Below are 25,194 nucleotides of genomic sequence, written 5' to 3'. Positions count from 1 at the left end.
AAAATGCCAGATGCTTTTGGACCTTTTATTAAAATTCAAATATATTCTCAAGGATGCTACAGACATCCTTGTGATAGCTTAAGAGATTGTCTCACATTTTCCAGGTAAACGACTTTCAGAAGTTATAAGAACAATTCTGAAGGGCCTTGGAGTCATCTGTGCCTCTTGTCATCCCCGGTGAATGTTTATTTAGACATTTCTGTGGTTGTGAGCACTGACACATGGGCCCTGTTGCCATATGACAGAGGCTCATAAGGGAGACTTTATTTCAACATGACCCTTAACTAGATGGATGCTGAAGAGCTTTGGGCTGCTTTTTTTCTCCATTTCTCTTCAACCTCAGAGTAATATTTTAATTTCATATCAGAAAAGTATCAAGAAAGCAATTTTTTTTTTCTTCCCCACCCTTACCCCTTTTATAAAAATAAAGCCTTTTCCATGAGTAAGTAGGTCATGGTAAAGAAATAATTCATATAGCAGACTTCCCCTACAACTGCTTCTTGCTGCTTGCTGAAAAATATCAAAATATCTTTTCACTTCTATCTTGGTTTCAGTTGCAGCTTATTACTGCAGAGAGGGGTGCCAGGCATTCTATCATGTATATCACTGGTACTTTAAGGGTTTTTCTCTAGTACACCTCTATTTTCTTCTACCTACCTTGATTTTTATTTATAAATTTGGATTTTTCTAATTTTTTATTTGCCTATTTCAATCCTTTCTTTTATTTACTGCAAAGAGCACTGCTGTAGTTAAAAGGAGTTAGGCAGTTTTAGTATGTAATAGCTTTCAGAGTACTGAAAAGACACACTAAGAGTTCAGAGATGCTGCCCCTCCCTGCATGAGGTGATTTTCCTATTCCCAAAATTACCTGGGGGAAAAAAAAAAATCCAATTAAAACTGAGTACAGACAGTAGAAAACATAAGGAAAGGAGAAAACTGGTGAAACTATACCTTTAAAGGCAGTTTAAGAAAATTTATTTACAAAACATAGAAAGAAGTATGATTTATTATTTTTGATTGTTCTTGTGAAAAGCCATATCTTTTTCATACTTTAGATCTGGAAAACAAAATCCAATGTCATATTCAAATGACATATCCTTTCACTTTTCTGAATTCTTCCCTATATTCTAAAAAGTGCAGGTGAGGGAATGAAAGAAAATTTAACACAAATATTTCAACAGAATGTGGCTATTAAAACATAGGCTATTTATGGCAGTATAGTGATAAATAATAAATAGTAATAATGAAGGGAATTAGAAAAAAAGAGACAAGCACAAAATTGAAGAACTGACATTAGTGACTCTGTTGAACCTGTACTGTCTTCCTTAGCTTTTCACTTTATACTTGAGCAGCAGCTGGCAAATACCTTGTAAATCTACTACAGCATGTGCCTGAGAGACAACAAAATAATCAGTAGACTGCAACAATAAATTTAAGTGATAATGATCTTGGGGTTCAAGCGTCTGAAACAATTAACACCTTTTGAGGTAACTTAAATGCAAAAACATAACTGATTTCATAGGGCCTTTTTAAAAAGTATTTTGATAAAAATACAGTCTGAAGATATGTTCCTTAGTTATTGAATAATGAAGGTAATTATTTTGTTTTGTTAGAAACCGTTGTAATGTTGAACTTCTTGGTAAAAATTGGAATAGCTGGAAAAGTCCTAGCCAGCTTATTCTCAAAACCAGAATATATTATTTGTTTTCTAAATGTATTTGGATATATTATTTTACTGTTCCTTTGGAATTTTATCCTTTTCCATAATTCTACTAACTAATTTCTATGAAACATAATGGCAGTGGAGTAGTATAGGTTATGTTGGGAGGAAAAAGCGAGCAAGGTATTGTTCTCCCTGTTAATACTGAATTTTCAAAAATATCTGATAGGTATTTGAGGGCTAGAATGTCAGAAAAAAACAATACAGTACCAAGACTTAGTTTTGTGTTTTGTATATTTATGCCATAAAACTGTGAATGTGAACATCCACAAGCAGCTTTAAGGATACTTGGAAAAAATTCTAATTCAAGAGGGCATTGTTTTTGGGAACATCCATTTCAATTAATGCTGCTAATTAAAAAAAATCTGTAAAACTATCTTGTGTAATATTTTATTTGATTGATGTAGAAGTAAGTTAAATAAAATGGAATGTATGTACTGGGTGAGCCACTACAGTAGGAATGTTAAAAATTCCCCTCTGGTCCAGGAATATTTGAACTTACACAAATTTGATTCAGGTAAGATTACAGGTCCAACATATGCAGAACAATCCAACAAAACTCAGTAACTTATACTGTGGGATCTACATAATTGCTCATTTTGCACAATAGGATTGCTAAGGCCCAAATGTTAGCTTTCCATTAGCAACTCACAAGATATTAACATTTTGAATTCCTGGTCTACTTCTTACAGACATCCTGGCCAGTGTTACCTGAACTATGAATTTCATTACTGTATAGCCCTTGAACAACTCATGCACTCAGGATTAGTGGTACAGCCAGATTAAAAAAAAAGCTTCAGTGTATCTCAGCTTCACCATGAACCTCCATGGGCTGCAGGGGGACAGCCTGTCTCACCACGGGCTGCAGCACCTGCAGCATCTCCTGCTTTCACAGTCTATTTTTTTTTTGTTCTTGTTCCTTTTTCACAGCTGCTTGCAGTGGTTTCTTTTGCCTGTTATTAAATGTGTTATCACAGAGTTTCATCAGCAACACTGATGGGCTCAGCTTTGGGCAGTGGGCAGTTTTGGAGCTGGCCAGAACTGGCTGTCAGTTCTAGGGACAAGTGTGGGGGCAACTCCTGGTGTCTTCTCACAGAAGTCACCCCTGGTGACTACCAAAACCTTGCCACATCAACCCAACAGTTTCATTATTAAAAAGGACTGATCTCCCTACCACATATACACAAAATGTTTCTTGATGATCTTCTGAACTCCTGCATGTGTTACAGGTACACATCAGGGAAAAGCTTTACCTTTGTTTGAGGAAAGACTTCACCTTTCAAGCTGAATGCAAGTTTACTCTGAAAAGAGGAAGTCAAATTGATCTCTGCTACTACTGCATATTTAATCAGGATGGAAACATAGACCGAGTCAGTTTTGATTGCACAGGATTTATCTATTTGCTACATTCCAGTTCCATTTAATATTGGAGTTCTTAAATTGGAATCATTCAGTGTAAATGTTATATACTCCAAGAAATAGTAACGAGACTGAAAATATAAGTCATATAATAAAAAAAAGAGTATTATTGGCAAAAGTAAATATATTTTTCTTATAAGGAGAGACAGGAAATCTTTGTTTATCTTGCTTGGTGGACTCAGCTCCAAGCAGTGAACTGAATAAAAAGAAAATGTCATTGAGCAAGAGTCTGAGCCTTCACAAGGTGTTTAGACAGGCTTTTAGGAAATGAGGGGACAGAGGAGTAAGTGGTCCCCCTTGCTTTGGGATCAGTGATTAAAGAGGCTGGTGACACCTAAGGCAGAATATAAACTGCTAAATGAGATGCCAAGCACCAGTACTTTAGAGGTAGCACTGTGAGCTGTGCAGCAGGCAGAATCAGATAAAGAAGTTGCTAGATAAAGTCTAGAAGTATGTCAAGAGGTGTCAAGGTAAGAAAGTTAATTTACTGGAAAATATTTCACTGAATATATTAAGTCCTCTTCTGTTTTTGCCAGTCCTTCTAAAGCAAAACCAAGTATTTTGATTGCTAATATGAAAACTAAATATTTTATTTAAATTAAAATATGATAGAGAAATCACATACAGAAAAGCCCACCATTTGGGATGAGTTTACTTCAGTTTAAAGACAGAGAAGTTTAGTGTACTTGCTGGAAGGGGTTGCTTTTGTTTTTCAAATGCAGGACACAGGAATGGCTGTAGCAGCTCAGACCAGATTTAATGCAAGTACTTGATGCCGTGTCAGATGATCAGCAGGAAAGGGCAGGGTTTTGGTCTTGCTTTCCTAGAATAGCATTCTGACCACCAAAAAATCTCTGATTCAGGTGTTTCCTGAGAAAATTGCCATCTCTCCATTAAGAAGTTTTGAATTGTTTTTTGATCTATGAACGAGTCCAATTTCATTTCATGTATTTGTGAACTTTTAGCATTCATAACATCCCCTGGCAAGACATCTCACACCTACTTTGCACAGTGTGAAGTATTCTAGAACAATTGAAAGGTAGTACTTTTTCTTTCAATGGATAATTATGTTGTCACCAGATGCTGTGGTTGTCAAACTGGAGGTTCCAAGAGCAGTCGTACAAACTCATGGAAAGAAAATCCAGCTACAGCAATTAAATGCAAAAATATAATTGCTGGCTTTTAAAGTACCTAAATTGCAGATACTTGAAAACAGAGAGAAACCTCAGGGGAAGCATGCCTGGCCCATATAAAGCAGGCAGAGTTTGCTAACTTGATTGACGTTTTTTGTAGCTTCGAGCATTTGTCTATATGTTCTTCACTAAATTGTCTGTATTGATGACTTTAAAGAAATCAATGAAAATTAAATTAAAATAATTGTTGATATTCCTCATCTCTTAGCTCCATTTGAACTGATGTAACACAGAGCTAGTTTCTAAGCAAGATTTTGCAGAGGATAGGAATAAGGCTTCATACCTTTGTTTTCTCTGTTGAAAGAAGTCTCTTTATATATTTATGAGCATTTAAGGCAGAGTGCTGCTGAAAGCTCTTATATCACTTCATAAAGTTGGATATTTTATTATGCAGATGACAGCTGTTTGTTAGTCCCTCTTTTCATAAAGGCTCTCTAACATCAATTGTCAGTAGCTCAATAGACACCAAAATAGTTCCTCATGTTTACTTCTGCTCAGAAAAAGTATAGTTGTGCCAGAATACAGCTTGCTGAGAAACAGTTCAGCACAGCTATCCAACAGCTAGAAATCTAAACATAATCACACATGTGACCAGTGTATGCATCCCTACAATGCTCATTGCTGCACAACTCTAACAAGATCAGTTGAATTGCAAGTATCTGCTGCTGTGCTAGCCCTGTAATTACTCAAACCTGTCAATGTTATGGAGTTGGCAAAACTTTTTCTTGTATGAGAGCCATACAAATTTCTTTTCTGTGCACCAAGGACTTGCAGTGTGTTATGCTTATGGCCATGAGGATTTTGGTGCACACCTCGGTGTCTCTTTCACTGTCTGCCAGACAGCCTTCCTGGCAGCCAACAACCCTCAGGTCAGTCCTGCCACTTCTCCTGACTTCAGTGATGTGTGGCCTTCACATGGGACATCCTTTCTTTCAGCTGCAGAGGGCCTTTGAGTGGATTGGAGGTCTTTCCTGTGTATTCAGCTGCTGTGCCATTCTCTCCAGAAATGTTTCTTTCCGTGTGCACCCCTAACGCCTCAGGCAGTTCTTTCTCCCTGTATATTTGGACCCTTTTCTCAGTGGAGGATTATAGTTTTTATTTGTCTGCTGCTCCTCTGAAGAAGATTCAGGAAAATTAACACTTCAGTCCACAAATTCCTTTGACTCATCTCCTGTGCAGCAGTTCATCTGGCTATTTTTCCTAATTAAAATAGGTGGTTCTGTGCACAGATGCCAGCTGTGATATTAAGCTGTCTTTGTCACAGCAAGAGGCAGGACACTTCACAAACCTTTGCTTAATGATTTGGTTGTATTTTTCCTTGTGAATTTCCCAGGTAATCTGTATCAAGTCAGTGTGTTAAGAGATACACTTAATGTAATTATTTCATTAATATGTATGTTTGCTATTTATATTTGGCTTATTGCTGACTTTTGGCTGAGACTAAGCATAGCAATTAATGTGTTTGGGGTAGGAAGTTCTCATCCCCTTCTGAAGAAAATTGTGATAAGTGACAAATCACATATATTTGAAATTCTAGTTTTGGTAAATGTATTGCAACCATGGTCAGTGCTTCAATGGGCAGTCAAGTTCAGGGGCACAGCATAGCTGTCTGGTTTTATATATGGGTTGAAAGTGAGCTGGCTATAGTTTAGCTCAGTGACGTAGACATGTTGATGACAATTCAGGAAAAATATCAAATCTTGGTAGTAAAAACACCATTGACTCCTTCAGATTATATTTTTCATTTTATAAGTTTGTGACTTTTTATGAGGGATTCTTTCCCCTTCATTGCTGTCAGTCATGGTACAATTAGTAAGACAGTCAGCTTCTTTTCATCCACATGTGCCCAGGAATTTCTAGCCTTGGCTTTTTAATGTGGATTTCGGTTCTTATGCAGTCTTCTGTTGTACAGATTGCTGCAAAGGGTTTTTCCTAGACCTAGCTGGAGTCACTTCGAGACAGGAAGTAATTTGGTGCTGATATGATGGGAATTTCAGTGATTGTCGTCTTTCCACAGCCCTGCCCTCTTTTACAGTCACATATGTAGGGTTTGGAAATTGAAGACCATGAGCAGTGGTGGTGGCCACCTGGGATTTCTGGAAAAATCCAGTTGTTTACAGGGCTTCAGGAGCTCGCTAAGGATACGTTCTTCAGACTAGAGGCAGGAAGAAACCTTTTCTCCTGCTTGTCTGTCTGGCTTGGTAGGGCTATTATTTTTATCTGAATGTTTATTCTTTAATGCTTGTGACAGACTGTTCTGTTGCTTGCAGGGAAGAATGTTATACACAGTGTATGTTGTGAAATGTGACATTAAACAAATGTGAAAGTCTGCTTTCTCCCATCTTTCTCATTTTTCCTTTCATTTCTGTCCAGTTGTGACCACCCACTGTATTAAGTTCTTGCTCTTTAACTCTGAGACATACTTTAGACTATTGGGACAGTTTTGTTCAAGGAATATGCAGAGTCTACTCTGCATAATTCTAATGCTACTTATTCATGGTGGCCTAGAAGAGAGAGAGCTGAGACTAGTCAGGAGGAAAGTACAAAGGTGAAAACATGGTAGGCTTTTAACTAGACCACATCGAAGAGAAGCCCAGGTGTTACTGAAGGTACTTTTGATTGATCAGTAATATATCTCGGTAGTGTGAACCTTTCACTTTGGGAGAGATGAACAAACATTTTGGCATATCTTCCCAAGACAATTGCTGTGTGATTGAAAAAGCATTGTTGTCATGCTAGTATATTCATAACCATGAAAAATCAAAGAAAGACGGACCTTTCACCAGGTCTGGACCTCCCAGCAAGCTGACCTATTGCAACTCAATTTCTTAAGTTTGCTGCAGTGAGGAACATTTTGTAGGCAAAGAGTAGTTAAAAATGCATCAGTGTTTTGTGATGTAAGGGTGGGTTGTAATGTGAATTTTACTTCAGATAACATGCCATAAGTCTTTATCATTTATTTATTCATAACTTTTCATGTACATGGCCCTTCACAGGCTGCAACTTCGGACAGTTATTTTACTATTAACATAATTTTTATTCGATATATGGCTTTTATTCTTCTCAAACTGCTATTTAGTGATACATTTTAAATATGACCTAATAAAAAAAGAAAATTATATTAACTGGTTTTAAGTTAATATGAAAACCAGTTCAGCAATCTCTTCTGCTGCAGCTTCATATGATAAGATGGATGAGGGAAAAGACTTGGCTAAATGTCAATTAAGTGCAGATACCTAAAGCTCTAGTGTCCTTGGCTGCTTATAAGTTCAAGAAGTGTCTGAGGCCTTCTGGTTGCACTTGGAATCCTTACTTTAAGTAGGGAGTGAAGAAGTAAGAACGGAGAAAGCTGCTTCTTCCAGTGATCACCATCTTGATTCCCTCACAATGTGACTTTGTCACCAGCACATTAAACTGACAAGGGAGCCTCTGCTGTACTGAGTGATTTTGGCTTTTTTCCTGCATTAAGAAAGAAAGCATTGGGCCATATTATGCAACTTAAGAAAGTCTATGCATTAAATATCTGTATCCTTTTGAATAAGCGAGACCAATAATTCTATTCTTGCAGGTAGAATGCAAATATAATAACTTTTCTTTTAATATATTAATTCAGTAAGGAGATTAATATAAGCTTCCAAACTTCTTAGTCAAAATCTTTATTCTCTCAGCAGAATGCAATACAAATACTACTTGGATGCTGATAGTAAATGAACTGTTCTATTGAATAGTCGTAATGAAATATTGGAGGCTGGTGTGTGATAGTTCTTATAAAGAGTACATTCAAGGAAGACTTTGTAGAGGAGGCAAAAGAGGGCAGAAAACTTCTGTTTCAAAAAGAGAAAGAAGTGGTTGTTAGTGGAGCAGTGGCAGCTGCTATTATAGTCTGTTGGTACTCCTGACTTCCAGTATGGTTTGGAATAAAATTCTTACCTTCAGGCACATAATTTATTAATACTCTGTTGCAAGCTTAGGAATCAGGGTTATTATGAATGATTAATACTACTTTATTCAAAGACTGATATATCTTTTGCAATACTGACTAGTATGAGCCTTTTTTTCCTTAATTTTCAGTCTGTGTCTCAGTTTACAGTAAAATTCTTTACACCTGAAATAATGATCAAACTAATCATCAGGGGAGCCAAGAACAGGTCAGGTTAGAAGGATCTCAGAATGTCATCTAGCCCAGCCTTCCACTCAAAGCTGTGTGAGCTATGAGGGCAGAACAATTAATTCTTAGCACTTCAAAATAATATTTTGTTATCTTTTGAAGTCTTTGTGTTATCCTTCTAAATCATGGGCTCTCTGCTATATATTTTTGCACAGAATACAGAGGTTGGGACTTTGAGCAGAAGTTTAAGTAGAAGCTCTTTAATAGTCTTCCTTAGAGACAGAATTATTTTTACAGAGACCATCAGTAGTGTCAAACTTTCTCCAGCTATGGAAGCCCTGCTGACAATCCGGTGTTACTTTCCAAATTTTGCTTTGGGAAATGGTAGCTCTAAATATAGAAAATGTTTTGGTCAACCATTTGTTACTGGACTTTTTTGTTATTTTTCGAATGGTGGTACAAAAATTCTGGTTTTGTAGAACATAATGAGGCATTTTGCTGTTCTTTTACTATGGCTCATCAGGAGTCCGGAATAGAGTGCTCTAATTTTTCATGTATAAGTCTTACGTTTATGTCTGTGGAATCCCTGATTTTTTTTCCCTGCCCAATTGCTCAACAGTTTCTTTCTTAGTTAATTTATTTTTGACATTGAATATTGTCTCTCTCTCTTTTTCTTTTTTTCCAGTGTGACAATGCAAAAGGACTCAAAGCCTTCTATGATGCAATAAAATATGGACCTAATCATCTGATGGTATTTGGTGGTGTATGTGCAACAGTTACTTCTATCATTGCTGAATCTCTAAAGGGATGGAATTTGGTCCAGGTAAGGGATGGAATGGAATATATACTAATGCTGACTGTCTTGTGTCTCTGGATTTAAAAAAAAAAACAACTAGAAACTTAGGTTTGGGTTTATAAGGCTTAGCATTTTGTGTAATTTTTATGTTTCAGTTTTGAAGGCCTGTGAAATGATGTGTAAAGATTAGTTACTTGTATGTAGTGCTGGATTTTAAGGCTTGGCATTTCATTGTACTTGAAAACACTTGTCTGGGGCATCAGTAGTGTCTCAGTGGGTTAATTAAACAAAAATAATGTGTTTCAAAACAACCTAGGTGAAACCAAGTTCAGGCATGGTGGGGGGCAAGCCTAGGACTTTTGAAAAGTTAGAAGAAGCAACTCATCAGGCCTTAAATTATGGTACTTCAGGGTATTCATTCAGTCTGTACTCAGTCAGAATGCAGTAATTCCTATGCACTTTAAAAGTGCTGGGAGTGCATAAATTCTAAATAGTGACTGGGTTCATGTCTCAGTATTTGACTCACGAAGCACATTTATTCCCAGTTGTTCTTCTTTCTTACTTTCTCAAAGGTCAAGTTTGTGGAAAGGTTTCCTCTGCTGAGGAATCAGAATTTATTAATACTAATCTCTAAAATGCAGATGATAACAGCATGATTTTCTTCACTTATTCAATCATCTGACTAGTGATAATTTTCAGATGGATGGCTGATCATAGCCTGGCTTTCTACTCAATATTCATACTGCCCAAAGATTGCTCCTGTATATTTTTTTTTCTTAAAAATTCCAAATTATTCTATAGCAAAATAAAAAATATATAACAATTACCTGAGGTTACAGTTACAAACAGGCTCCCCTTTTCCACCTGGAATACTCACTGAGAGTAGTGCAGCAAGAACAAATGAGGCATAATTAAGTTTGTGAAGAAGATGATGATCAGAGTACAAATGGGAAAATCTTAGGAGGATAATTAAAGTAGCTTGTTAACTGTGTTTGCAATGCCTGTCAGATCAGATTTTTTTTTCTTCTGCTTTGGGATCTTTTTTCTGATGTAAAAAACAATTCCTCTGTGGAAACCAAATAATGGGTCTCTGGGGAGAATGAAGAAAATAACAGAAAGCTTGAATCTAGCCTTTAACACTCTTAAATTGGACTAGTTCATGACCTATAATGAAGTATGTGGCCAGACCTCTGTTTTTATTTTTTTAATTTGTCACATGGAATTTCTGTATGATGTAGGATGTTTTAAGCAGCTGGATTTCATCGTGCTAAAAATCTTTTCATTTGTAGTCAAGTTCTGCCTGATACAATCTGGAAATCAATTTGTTCATGAAGTTGCTCAGCCTGAGGAAAATTGACTAGAAAGCTTTTAAATTCCTGAATTTGTCAATATATATGTTCAATTATATGTATTGTATGAAATATTGCTACCAGAGAGCATTTATTTCTCTGTGCTCAACTGCTATGGCTGTGACTATGTCTTAAACATTACTTATGATATCAGTTCATCAAGGTATTCCAGACTGCTTGGGCTTAGTATCCTGTAAATTCTCACATGGCAAAACTGCTCTTTATCTCAGGTTTTTATATCTTGGTTGGCTGACTGATGAAAAAAACCACAAATAACAGCATGGCTGGGAAGTGTGGCAAGGCTAAGTAAATGGTATAGCAGTAATGGCAATAATCTAAACATTGTGAAGGTGTTATGTCATATAGTGACAGCAGTCTGTGTATCTGCAAATCAGCAGATGTAGCACATATAAGATAGCGGGGAAACAGAGTACAAATCCTTCCACTCCTCAGGATCCACTGTCATAAGTGTCTCTGATTAAATGCATAACTTGAACAGAAGGAGAAGATAGAAATCTGTAGTACCCAGAAGTGGAGCAATAATATTCAGCCTGATAAGATACAAGGCTGTCCTCACTCAAAACTTGAAACTTCACCTCAAGGAATCACAGCAGACTCACATAAATTGTTTTATGAAATCATGATGATGATGAAGTCATTTCATGTTGAAGTCAGGAAGAGCAAAAAGAGCACAGAGACAAAAACTAACCTGACATTGTATTATTGAATAGAGAATTTGCATTTGGATGTCTGACTCCAAAGCTTTGTCCCTGTCCTTGTGCCTGCAGTCATGAAAACAAAGCTCTTAGCCCTTAGGCAGGAACATTTGATTTGATTTACACAGGTGTCATGAGGTTCAGCAAAGTGATGACTTCCTTACATGCAAGAGAAATGCGGGATGATACTGGTAGTCTGGGGAAAGGTAGGGATGAAGGAAGAATAACAGAAGATAACAACTAAAAGAAAAATTACTTTCCTGAGCAAATTCATTATGAGGCTTGCTTGACAGGTGTCACTGACGGCCTGCAACAATGTGAAATAGGGAAGATTATAGAGGTTGAGAAAAGTCTTAGTCTGAAGGTGACATATATTATTTCCATGTCATATCAAAAACCAGATACTTTTCTTTCTCCATCTTGACAAATTCCGATTTAGTTATGATCAGCAGTAGAAAGGGAATTTGTGTTCTCAATTATCTGCCTTCAAACTGCTGGCTGATTTAATTATCTCTTACAGTAACAAAATTAATTATTTTTTAATGGAGCATTTAATATCTGTGAAAGGAGCAAGTTGTTTTAGTCTGCAAAGGTTTACGTCATCCTGAAGGACTTTCACTGAGCTATGCTAGGTGACACAACTTGGAAAATATTTTTTGAACAGATGTTCTTAGTAGGACAAATGCAGGCACCCATTCCCTAGCCTCTCAAATTAAAAGCTTCTCCGTGGGTAATCTCTGTGTGCCAGCGGTCCTTTGTTGAGTGACAGTCTGAATATGGGCTGGAGGCTGCATGTGCGTCTTTGATCTCCAGGCTGTGGAGTGGAATCAGTTTGAACCTTTGGCATTTTAGTTTAGAAGTGCCAATAATATCCTGTGCCTTTGAGGTGGGCCTTAAAGGCATGAAGGCATAATACTGGGCAGTTGCTGTTCTGTAGGGGGAATACATCAATGTCAAATTGTTCCACATTAATCTTATCCCCATTCTCTTTCAATGTGTATTCAAGGCAATTAAAGAGTGAAGAAGAACCATGAAGAGTATCTCTTAATATCTTACGAAAGACAAGTTATGTATTTTTGTTCTGTACATCAAAGCATTCCTGCTAGTATCCAGTTAGTGTAAAATGGAGGAGATAGTTAGCTATTCACTTTTTGTCTTCTATTTCAAGTATATCCATCAACTGGTATCCCCATGTGAATTTCTTACAGTGGCAAAAGTATATAAAAATATCTATATTTTATATAGATTGCCGTCTCTCCTGTTTTTCATTGTCATCTCTCACTTTTCATAATTGTTTTGTTAACATAAACATTTAATCAGCATGAGGATTTTGACCACACTGATCATCTCTCTTAGTCTGTGGAACTCCTTCTCAATTTTTGGAGTTTTGTTTTTCTTCCAAAATGCCATTGACGTTCTCTTACAGCCTGCTTCGTTTACGATTTCATTTAACTCTGGAAATAAGCTTCTGCCAGAAACAACGTATAAATGTTTGTGCTTCCTCAGAATATCCTCTGTTTCTACATATTTTATGTAATCTAGTCATAACTGCTGGCTTCTAGGCAAGTAACTCCTTCAGGCAATACAACGATTAGATCGTAATGACATTCAAAACTGAGGAACCTTATTTTGGATTCAGCATCTCATGTTGGAAAGTTTTCTAACAAAATTATAGGTATCCTAATCATGATGTATTACTGCTCACTCTTGGGCATATTAATATAGGATGAGTTCCTGTGTTAGAAAGGGGTGTTGGAAAGGGAAAATTCCTGGTTCTCAGCTCATGTGATTGGATATTAAAGAGACTACCTTGAGATTTTATTGTCCCAGAAATCCATAGGTATTCAAGATCCCCTCTCTGAATTACTGAACAGGCTGCTGGTATTCAAGAAAAGCAGTGATGTTTCTAGCTTTTGGTTTCCTACTGAAACAAGGCTGATGTGATTGCACTGTCAGTTCCTCCTAGTAATTTCTGACCACTGGCCAATCACAACCTAGTTTTACAAGGGATTTCCCAAAGATTGTTAGCTTCTATGCATTTCTGTGAAAATGAGCTTCTGTGGACAGGGATCCATATGAATGAAGAAGAGGCTGCAACATGAGCGTAGAGAACTTAAGGCCAGCCATAATGTGTTGTTCTCCATATCCAACTGCTGTTTATGGAAGGGGGATTGACTGGATGGAGAAGATGCTTAAAAAAACAGCAGAAAAAAAAAATATGAGGAAACAGAGAGGAAGGGTGAAACACAGAAGGGTATGAAGCAGGAGCTGAGGTATGTGTTTTTATGTTTGTAGAAGCCTAGGACCCACGTATCTGTAAGAAAGCAGGGTTTGTTAGGTGTCTCATCAGAATTTTTGTTAACACAGAATTTCACAGCTATGTTCAGGTTAAAATGATGTGGTTTAACACAAAAGTACTGCAAGTCATCATAGAGATTTCTTTTGGCCACTGAATCAAATTTCTTCTTGTTAATATCAGAATTTTCTGAATGCTTGTACTTGTTACCTGGAGCTCCTGCATGGACACATAAACATTTGATAAAAGAATGTGGTATTTTCTTTTCTTTTTAGCTTTCTTCATCATGTTTATTCCAGTACAGTGAGTTTGTGCTACTTTTGACTTCACTGCACAATTTTCATGTATTAATAGTTTAAGTAATGAAAAGGGCATTTAAACTAGTCTTTGGCTAAGAAGATTAGCTACTTCTATCTATGTGATGCAGGCAGTCCCTCTTGAAGAGGTGTTTTCCCACTGGAATAAGACCCAATGTGCCAACAAACTAGAATCTTTGTCTTTTTGGCCCATACATCACTATTGTAATATTTTTTTTTCTTCTTCTTTTTCTTTTTCCTTTGCTCCTTTGCTTTTCTATTTTTTTTTTTACTACTGGGACTGGAGGGATTTTATAGATTTTCTGTATTTGAGTTGTGCTTTTAATAGACAAAGTACATGAGGGAAAAATACCTCTTGAGGTCTTATTATGTAAGGTGCAAACCTGAGGACATTCTGGTCCTGCTTTCAGGAGTTAGCTGAGCACATAAGGAAGTTTTTCTCACTTCTCTGTAGGAATGCCCAGGAGCTCTTGAACAGTAAGAAAACACAGTAGGTCTGACCTTCAGGCAGAATTTCATGTGAAGTTTCTCCTCATTTGAGAGAAGCTGCAGTGAACTTGGAGGGAGACAGACCTTTTAGTTCTGCAAATCCTCCCCCTGATACAAGTTGCCAGCGGGAGCCCTGCAATTATTGATGAACCCTCCTGAAGATTTGCAATTGCTGCTGGAGAAGATGTGTGGGGAGTAGAAACAGATGATCAGTGCCATACCTGCTAATTAGGCTGTGTGTCTCAGCGTGTGGATGGATGCATACATGCACAAGGTAGAGCAGACTTGGAAGTAGTTGCATGTTCACCTTTCATCTTAGAGAAATGGATGTGGCATTACAGCAGGCAAGACTGGTCTAGGGCAAAAGAATTACTTTAGTGACAAAAGTTCTTTCTCAGGGATGCTGAGTACCAGTGCATTATTGTAGTTGTTCCTCAGGGGAGACATTTGCATCTCTTTGCTGTTAAGAGCAGAAACATGGTCCACGAAGTTTAAATTGAAAATTTCAGAAAATTTCCAGGCTGAGGTATGGCAAGTAGTGCACATCCTAAATTTCAAAGGCACTGCAAGATATAGCAGGATCGTCTTTTTTCTTCTTTTCACCTTCTGCCTAAGTGCATGACATTGATTTCTAAGGCTTAACCTGTCTTTCTATCAATTTGAAGCTGTGTTCTATTCAGTGTTCACTTTTATTTAAATATGATTAGCTGTTCTTTTTCATCTTGTTTGTCCTGCAGAAAACATCAAAACTACAATATATAGTCTGGTTTTTGCCTTTGATCTAATGTCTAAGGTTCAGTTCACTACATAAAGCATGGATAAAGGTATTTTAATACAGCTCTATAGTTAGGTCAAAGCAGTTCAAGACTGAACTTCTATATTTATTCTAACATGATTTGCATGCTCTGGTAGAAAAAAACAAACAACCAAAACAAGACATGTTTTATTATTTTTCTTCTTAGCTGTTTGCACATATTCATTCAATCACTTTTGTTTAGTGTTGGATCAATAATACGAAACGAATGAATGAATGATGGTCTCAGGAACAGACACACACTGAAAAGACAAGGGTTTCACTTTGCCTTGCAGTATAATTTGTCTTGGGAAAACATTTAATTCTGAGCAAATAAGATATTCATTCTGTCTAAATGTGAATGGTCTCTAGAACAAAAATAAAATACATAAAAAATGTCCCAAACATACAGTGTAATACAAAAGCATTGATGTTTTGGTTTTGTTTTTTTTTTCAAATACAAAGCCTTGTGTTTTAATGCTAAGTCACGTTATTGGTAAGGTGTTTAAAATGTCCAGGTTAATTTATAATTAGAATAAATAATGGCTGTGTACTTTGGTATTTGGGTTTTTTTTTTCCCCTCCATGTAATTTTTTATTGTCTCACTGCTTGTATTGCTGGATTTTTTTTTTTTTTCAGTTGTTCTTATTTATTTCCCATTTTGTTCATTTCTATAGAACAAGCTTGAAGTCTTTTCTCGTGCGGCTTTTGCAGCCCCACAGCTAGGATAGACTTGCCAGGTAGAATCTTACTTACCAAAATGTTTCATTATTGCACTTGCAGAGCTTCCTTCCCTGCTACAAAGGTATCCCTTAGTGTTCCCTCAGGCTGCTATTTGCTGCTGCCTTTTCTGGAGGGGTTTTAGGAGGGGAGGGGCAACTTTGGTTCCCATCTTTTCCTTCTCTCCTCTTCCCTGTCCTAAGGGCAGACTTAAGGTTTGTTTCTTTGTAAAATTACTTGTAGTTCAGCATCTTCTTTATGCTGAATAAGGATGACTGTGATATATTTCTTTTTCAGATTTGAGATTATTTTTATGACACATTTTCTAGTATCTTGTCAGATGTCTGGGGTTTTTTTTGTGGTCTAACCCACTGGACAAAAGTGCTGCCAAATTTTGTTCTAGCATTGTGTTTTCAATTGACTTTTTCTGGGAAATGTCATACAATTTGTGGGGATGTAGCTATATGACACAAATGCCCCATTAATGATAATATTTGATTTATTCTCAGTTATGCCAGCCCAAAGAATCACTTTTGATTCATTAATCCCATTGGTTTCATTACTTTGTGACCCAAAATCTTGTCTAGAATCTCCCATTGCTTAGTGAGAGAATTTTTATAGTTTCTCAGCAATTGCAGCACTGAATTTTAAGCTGCCTCTTGCATTTTCCCCTATGCCTGACTATGAATCTTTCTTCTCTGTCATGGAAAGCTTAGGGATATCAGATGCTAATTAGCTGTCCATCTGTATATGGTTTTTCTTCTTCAAAGGTTATATTGATTTAAAGCTATCTTATTTTACTGAAAATCACTTTATCACTTTTTGGTTGATTTTTGGCAATCATTATTAATTTATTCCAAAATGTTCAGACTATAGTGTTGCCCTGAAAACTCAGCTTCTGAGCTTGCCAACATAGTTTTCTAAGGACTTTCCCAGGAGAGTAACTGTAAACATAGATATGTGTACATTCTTTCTGTTACACGTCTTCTGACGGGCATCTCTCATGGCCAGTGCAGTGAGAAAGTGTTATCCTGACCACCCAATCCCTGGCCGTGGTCACAAGCCTATAAATCCTGGGGGGAAAAATAAGCTCTGCTCTTCCTTTCACCACACCTTGACCTGTGTCCCTGTGATCTATTCATCTTCAGCGGTAACACTATAGTATTGTATTTCTCTGACTATTGCAATATTCTAAATAGGAATCTAGGAAATCTAGGAAAATAGGAATCAGTTTCAAGTGTCTTTTACTATCAAATCCTCAAATGTGGTTCTTCTGATTATTTTCACTACACCTAAGATTTCTGCATAGCTGGAATTGGTTATTTTGGTATGCTGCTTGTCAGAGTGACTACTGTGATTTGTTTCTTAAACAAGTAGCACTGAGTGTGCTCTACAAAATGGTCTTGCTGGCCTGTTTCTCAACAGCCTACTCAGAAATCCCTGGGGTTATTTTGTCTCTGGTTCCTTTGACCAGCCTGTCTTGAGTGGCCTTATGTGGAGTGGCACCCTCTGCCATAGCTGCTGTTGTCCTTGGAAATACACAAACCTGTCCACAGTAAGAAGGCAAATACAACAGGAACTAACAAAAACTAACAACTAACAAATACAACTTGACAACCAAGTCAAGGCAAAATTGATATGATAAATTTTGTTGCTTCATACTGTGGCTCCCACAGCCTTAAATTCACTTCTTCATTTCATTCTCTCCCATTTGAATGTTTTTCTTCATGTCACTGTTCTATTACAGAACAAGGAAAGTATTTTCATGTGGTAAATTAACCTGCTTTTCCTTGAATGCTGTTTGGTGACAGTTACTTAATAACTTATTTTGAGGAATAGCCTAATTCATACAAATTTGGCATCAACAGCTCCTGGGCATAAATTGAAAAACAAACTACACCAAGACATTGGAAAAAAGAATAGTCATAGTTATGAAATTTTGAAATTTAAATATTTATTGACCTTGAAAACCAGAAAAAGTTGAATTGTGCTCCATTAAAGAAGTAATTCAATGGTGATATGTTTATAGAGAAGCAAATGCTAAAGTACAAATTCTCACATAATAGAAGCTGCTCTAAGGGCATGATTCTACAATTCACTGTGGGGTTCTTGGTATGTGATTCATCTAGGATTTACTTCCATTCTAATTTTTCATATTCTCAGTACCTGATGTACCCAGAACAGTTCCTGGGGACTTGTAGACCTTCCTACATGCTTTCTTCAAGCATCAGTTAAGTTTTGAAACAACTGGAGAAAAATAAGGCAAATTGAACAAGTGATAGTTATGTTTTAATTAAGCATGACATGATTTGAAAGCACATTTCCTTTAGCCTTAGTTATCACACAGAAAAACTAGAATCTCAGTGTCAGAGACAATGGAAATGATCAGAGTAGCTTAAGAACCTCCAGACTCTATTGGAAAAACAGCCTTGAATAAAAACCTGTGACTGAGACAATTTGTATTTGGAATAAGAAGCTTTGTTTGGCCCTAGTATTACAGTGAGAAGAGGAACGTATTGCACAGCTCTTAAGCAATTGCTTGTGATGTCATTTCCCTTTCCTTCTTGTCACATTTAAAACTTACAGCTATAGATAGCTTAAGTAACTGAGTCTAAAGTAATTTTTGCACTAGAAAACAGTTCCACAGTTGCACCTTTCCAGTCTTTCCGAATATCTTCTTGGCTCTCTGTATTTTAATTCCAAACTCTAGTGCAAATCCAGATTTACTTTGATTTCTCATTTTGCCCTGGTTTTACTCATTTTTAGGAGGTGTGTAGCTTGAAATTTCTGAACTCTTTGCTAAGCCATAACACCTTCTTCTCCTAATTCTCAAAGTAAAGGAAGGTGTTTCTCCAGTGAAGTGCAGTCCCTGTGTTCGCTTACCTTGCAGAAGTCCATTAGACTTTGTTATCCAGTAGACAGCCCATCACAATCTGCTTAATAAACTACAGCAGGATTGGCAATATAACCACTATCAGCTTTGTTTGTGTTATGATGCAACACTAAGCTAGGAAAATTCTATAATTATTTATAATTAAGCTACTGTGAGGGCACAGTGTGTATCAGGATGTGGATTCATTATGTCAGTTTGCTTTCTGAAAGTAAAAAGATTAGTGGCACAGCTTCTGGAAGGTTTGTTTAAGTCCTTCAGTATTCAGATAAGGGAATAAGTATGCATGTGACTGGGGAGTGGCAGGTCTCCAGCAGTCTAGAATATTGCATGAAGTGCTTGGGAGCTAAAATTTAGTATTCATTTCAAGCACTGTGTTCCTGACATAAATCAAGAGTTAATTTGTTCTATTAAAAAAAAAAGTCAAGAAAGTTCTTCATCATAGCCCTTTTGAAAAGCCTGTAGGAGAGTGATGACAGTCTTGAACTGAAATAGTCTACTATTGCAAATCAAAAGCTGGATGCTTTTCTACATTTTTCCAGTGGAGGGTACAAAGATGTTCAGGGCTCTGGAGCATCATTCCTGTGATGACAGGCTGAGACAGCTGAGGCTGTTCAGCCTGGAGAAGGGATGGCTCCAGGGCCTTTTAAGAGCCTTCCAGTACCTAAAGGGAGGTTACAAGAAAGCTGGAGAGGGACTTTTTACAGGAGCATGGAGAGATAAGACAACTGATAACAGCTTTAGACTGAAAGTGGATAGGTTTAGATTGATAATTAGGAATAAATTCTTTACTGTGAAGGTGGTGAGACACTGGAGCAGGTTGTCCAGAGAACCTGTGGATGCCCCATACCTGGAAGTGTTCAAGGCCAGGTTGTAGGGGGACTTTGAACAGCCTGGTCTAGTAGAAGGTGTCCTTGTCCACGAAAGTGGGTTTGGAACTAGGCAATCCTTAAAGTCCATTCCAAACTAAACCGTTCTGTGATTTCAAACAAACTCACAAATTGGATCCACTAATCTGGGAGTATCTGTAGCTGCAAGAAAAAGTTCACTTCTGGGAAAGTGGCATATACATGCATTCTTGCTAATAATGGGGCTTTTTCTATAAAGACACACTTCTGCTAAAGTGATCATTTTCCTCATGTCTCTCATTCAATTTAAACAATCAGTCCAAAAACTTGTTAGGTAAGCAAAATTTAGGTTCTTCTTTTTTCAAGGCTCAGAATGCTACTGAGAAAAGCAGATTGACTGCGGAAGCAATAGAGATGATCAGTATTATGTTTAGCTCTTACTGACAAGATGAAAATTAAATAAAAAGGTTGTGTACCTACCTGTACATGTATTCATACATACACATATCTATTTAAAATTATCTAAAACTGTCTTCAGTCTCTTTTATGGCTCAGTCTATTTCTGGTGGGCACTGGCATGTTTCAGATAAATGTCATTGCATTCTCTTATATTGCATCAGGATTCATTCTTGTTCAGAATTATGGTTGACATGCGTAAGTGGGTGCTTCATAAGCAGCCTGCTTCGAAATTTTCTTCCTGTGATTTTCTGCTCTCCAGTTCTTTTGCCCTTTACCTGTTTTGTTTTATTCTTCCTGCTTGTGAGAAGTTAAAAAACAATCTGATTTGCAAATCGGAAAGTAAAGGGAAAGCCAGAACAAAAAGTTCACTTTTATTGAAAAATCCTGTATGCTTTTTGGGGATTTTTATGCAGGAATCCAGAATTACGGATTCAGGACAGTAATCAGATCAACCTGGAAGAAATTTGTCTGTAGAGACAGTAGGATAAGAAGTAATCTTTACCCAGCAAATTCCCTTCTGTCTCTTCAAATTTTCATATCTTAGCTATTAAAATTTAGTAAAGTTGCAGTTGCAAAATCTACTAATACTTAATGAAATTAGCATTGATGTTGATTATGAGTTCCTTGAATTGTCATTGTGAACACTCTTGTGACCAATGTGATTTTTGTCCTCACTTTTGGAAGTCTGTATGACAGTGTGATAAAATCCTGTCTTTATTCTGGTTTTAACTTGGGAGGAAGTGAGAAAATGCAGACAATGGTTACTTATCTTTTTCCTCTGTTAGAACAAAGGGCAGAATGATGCAACTATGGGGCCCTGAGTTTCACTGCCTGACTACTCACCTTTATTGTTTGAGACCTCGAGCTACAGTTTTTGTAACCGTAAAAATCCTAGAGTCCTCTTATACATAGACTGTACTCAAGGTGGCAGGAGGCATATATTCAACTGTAACACAATTCTTCCTCATAACAAATGTGCTTGCACTGGCTTTTCTCCTATTCACTGTCCAATTGCTAGATCACAATAAGAGGTCTAGAACTCCACAACTTAATGTTGCTTTAAAAAAAGGTTGCTAAGTTGATGGTTTGTTTGTTTGTTTGTTTGTTTTTATTAATTAAAGCATTGAAACAGAAGACAACAAAACCGAGTAATAATCTTTGTACAAGTAATTCTTTGCTTTGCTCTTTCTGTTAGCCTCATTCTCAACTTTTCTATTTCTCATTGCCACAAGCAGTCTAGGAGGGCTTAAAGGCAGCACTTTGCCAATTAGCTATGGCTTTCACACTGTTAGTTTGAACAGCAGGTGCTTCTTATTTTTATGTCCAGAACTCCACATCTATTAAAGCAGATGAACCAACAGAGGGGAGTCTTGTAGTTAGTTCAATGGTCTAACTGGTTATGTGAACAAAGAAAATGAAACCTTAAATGTTGCTGCCTAATATTCTACTGTTTCACAGGCAGATTATTATAGTATTACAATCACCTTGGAAAGATGACTTGTGCCTCCAGTCACAAATGAATTCACACAGAATATGACATTCTTAGCATTCTTAGCACAGTTGTAAAGGGAAGAGGTCTCTGGGCAGTAAATCTTAGAATTAATGTTTACTGAGAATAAGTGATTGAGAGTGCTACTTTGGAAGTCTTAGCTGCCTATCCAGAGACTACATAAATCCTACCTGAATGTTTCCCCAAAAGCTCCATTTAGAAGAGGTATGCTTTCAGAAAGCAAGGGTAATATTATTGCCTCAGCTCCCTGGATGAATAATGAAATGTGCATCGCTTGAATTCTATAGAGCTTCAGACTTGTCCATGTATGAAATGAGTTTTGGTAACCCCACTGTATGGGGACACCTCGAGGCCCAGCATCTCATAAACTTACCATCAGACTTTGCCCTTGATCCTACACTGCTTCAGAGTATAAATGTCTCTCATTCTGCATCTCTTCTTGGTAGTCAACCACCACCATGCCATGCTGCATTCTGTCAGGTTGTCCCATCCCAGGTGATAGTGCTTGTGAGTTTGCCAGGAGTTTTGACTGCAATTTCTACAGTTATTATGAAAAAAAAAAAAAAAAAAAAATCAGAAGAGGGATCAAAACAAATGTCATTTTTCTGAATTGTCATTGAGATTATTGTGGCCAATGTTACAATTTCTGGTTTTGTACTGCCTTTGCTTTTGGCCTTTGAGGAAGGCAATTCTGTCTTGCCAGAAAACATCAAAGGTGCAGTGGGCTGTCTCAGATGGTCATGAGTGCTTACACTCATGAAATTAGTTTCTAGAGATTGGAAGTGGTACTGTCTCACCTTCTTCGGTGACACAAAGACAAGCTCTGTGTGAGTACCTGGGTCACTGAAGAGAGTGTATGGATTTCCACTCATCTTTGGGTACTCTAAACAATACTTATATGGAATAATATGCATACCCACCTTTCTAATTTACCTGAAAATGGAAGAGTGTAAAAGAATGAAGTGTACACATTTTCAGAGCATGATTTGGTCCCAAGTGCATGGAGTTATGAAACCTGCTGCTTAAGCCCTGCAGAGGGTGGGATTTCAGATGCACTCCTTGACTTGGCATGGCTCATTGCTCTAGCTCTAAGCACCCCCATGCCTAGTATGCCTGATGTGTTTGAATCACATCCTGAGGCACTTAACTCTCCCTGTGTGCTGTACAGTGAGCTTAAGAGCCTAACTTTGTATTCCATTACTCTGAAAAAGCACTGATGTTCCCAGAGCATGTGCTTGCCAGGTATTTCTGAAGCCATGTCTGTCTTTCATCATACTGCAACTGCTCACCATGTTGAATCACCATATACAAAACTGCAGTTCTAATTTTAACATCACAATTGACTTCTGTGGAAGTGGCTGTAATGAACAAAATGAAAAGTTATTAACCAAATCCTTTTTTCCTGCTCTGCAGTCTAATTGTCATCTGGAGAAATCTCTTCAGAGTTGTAATAACAACTTTATGGGCTCAGCAGAGAGGAAGTTGTATGCCTCTGCTGAGGTTTTAAGCCACTACTAGACATTGAAGACCAACACACCAATTGAAAAATAAAAAACAATTAATTTTCATGGAAATTTTGCCTGATTTTAGTAATACCTAAATGTAAAGGCAATTCCCTTTTTTCTCAGATAGCTCCAGGTGCTGGATATGTATGAATTTGCTCTTGTGCATTTTATTTAGCCTTGCTCCAGTCGATGCAGGTTATTGTCACTTAGTTGCAGAAATACGCCTTAACACAATGCTCTGGTTGTCTTTTAAGATGTTTCCAGCAGTAAGATAGTAAAGAGGTTATTGGTGTTTTACTGTGAAAATAAACAACCAGAACAATTGCCCAGAAATATGAAGGTTTATGGTTCTCTCCCAAGATAGTCCAAATCACCTCAGAGTGCCATAACCAGTAGTCTATGGAGCCACTATCCCTCACATGCTCTGTTTTTCTAGTCACACAAACCTTTTCAGTGTTTTGCTGTGCAGTGAGACACCACTGACATGATGTAGGAGAAGGTGTAGTTGGCACCCTGAACTTAGGGTGGTGATAAAAACAGTGTCAATGCATCAAACTGAGGATGACTTGGACAAGATTCTCAGATACGTGATGAGACTCTTGGGGATGGTGCTGGGGGAGGGCCAAGAGTTGGACTTGGTGATCCTTGTGGGTCCCTTCTAACTCAACTTATTCTCTGGTTCTGTGATCTATGTTTCCTTCCTTCTGGACAAGACTTACACTGCCTTTAAAATAAGAGTGTTCCCACATTCTGGCAGCCAGTGTGGCTAGATAAAAACGTTGCACTGTAACCAGCTGCTTTGGCGGGACAAGTGTCAGTGCTCTTCTTCAGCCTGTGATCTGCATGGATGGGTATAGGGATCTGCTGCCTTGAATGATGTGGCTGGTCTTTGCAGAACAAGGATGTGGCACCCCTCATTACCCCAAGCATACCAAGTGTTCTAAGTATGCTCTCTTTAGTGTATTTCTTATTTTCTGCACCACCATAGATTCCATTTCATGTTATAAGGAAGCTAAATGTGCATTTCATGTTATAAAGGAAGCTAAAGGCTTCAAGGTGTTCTTCTGGGACCCAGCTCCCACAGGTTGAGTTCTGCAGTATTTATCTTGTTGGTACTGGGATAATAAATTTCACCTATAACTGAGTTTGTATTCACTACACTACCTGAAGTTACCTTGCACAACACAAACACACAGTGAGGACAGGAACAAAAAATAGCCGGTTTATTGATTGTCGCTCGGGGGTCATTTTCAAACATTCTAGATATGTATAGAGTAACAATCCATTTCTGTTCCTGCTGAAAGAGTGTATGACTGATCTTGTCAGCTTTAATTTTTATGAAATTTAGAATGTGGCATTTGGTATGTCTGAACTTACGTCCATGTAGAATAGAATACTGTCAGTTCTCTGGAGTCAATTCAGGATAGGGCACTCAAATTATGTCTTAAAGGAATAAATTACTGGAATGGGTTTTTAGGTAGTATGAGGAACCTTCAGTTTTTCCTTTAAATTGTTGGATAACTTTTGAAAAGTCATTAAAGGGGAAGACTATTATACAATTTAGATATTGATTACACTCAATTTTCAGAATTTCAGAGCAAGTTTTTCCAGAACAGATCCCAAGAATCAGTATAGTTGTTGTCCACCACTTCAACACACAGATCACATTTTATCATAAGCTAAGCCTAAGAGAATCAGGAATCACAACACAATATGTGAAAGTACTCTGGAGATACCAAATGTTTTTTATAGAGATCTTTCTTCTGTCTCTTTTGAAATTGTACCCAACCTAGAAAAACCTGCTCTATATTTTTTGCAAAACAAAAACATTAATAAAAATTAATTTCATTTTAATATTTTCTAAGTTTTCTTCAAGCAAATTGAAAGACTAAGTATTTTCATTTTGAAGATACTGGTCTGTGTGTGGTAATTTCTAGATCCTACATTAATTATGCCTAAATAATTATGAACCTCCAGATTTTTTTTTTATATGGCAATATCTTATTTTTATTTTGATCATAAGAGGTATAGAATTTGACACTATGAAAGTATGATAGAACATGCAT

At 37.2% G+C, this 25,194-nt stretch overlaps 1 protein-coding gene across 1 annotated transcript in view; it reads left to right on the top strand.

The window, feature by feature from the left end:
• GABBR2 (gamma-aminobutyric acid type B receptor subunit 2) overlaps positions 1 to 25,194 on the top strand; it is a 458,385-nt gene that overhangs the window by 93,846 nt on the left and 339,345 nt on the right. Inside the window, exon 3 of the mRNA XM_005517349.2 lies at positions 9,126 to 9,263. Within this exon, the coding sequence (XP_005517406.1) occupies positions 9,126 to 9,263 (138 nt within the window). The remainder of the gene's footprint in view (positions 1 to 9,125; positions 9,264 to 25,194) is intronic.

The sequence above is a fragment of the Pseudopodoces humilis genome, chromosome 1 (assembly GCF_049639895.1).
Source record: "Pseudopodoces humilis isolate 2021_Gansu_Grassland_sample_001 chromosome 1, ASM4963989v1, whole genome shotgun sequence".
Classification (NCBI taxonomy): Eukaryota; Metazoa; Chordata; class Aves; order Passeriformes; family Paridae; genus Pseudopodoces; species Pseudopodoces humilis.
Note: the sequence above shows the minus strand (reverse complement) of the source record. Positions and strands in the feature narration are given on the sequence as shown.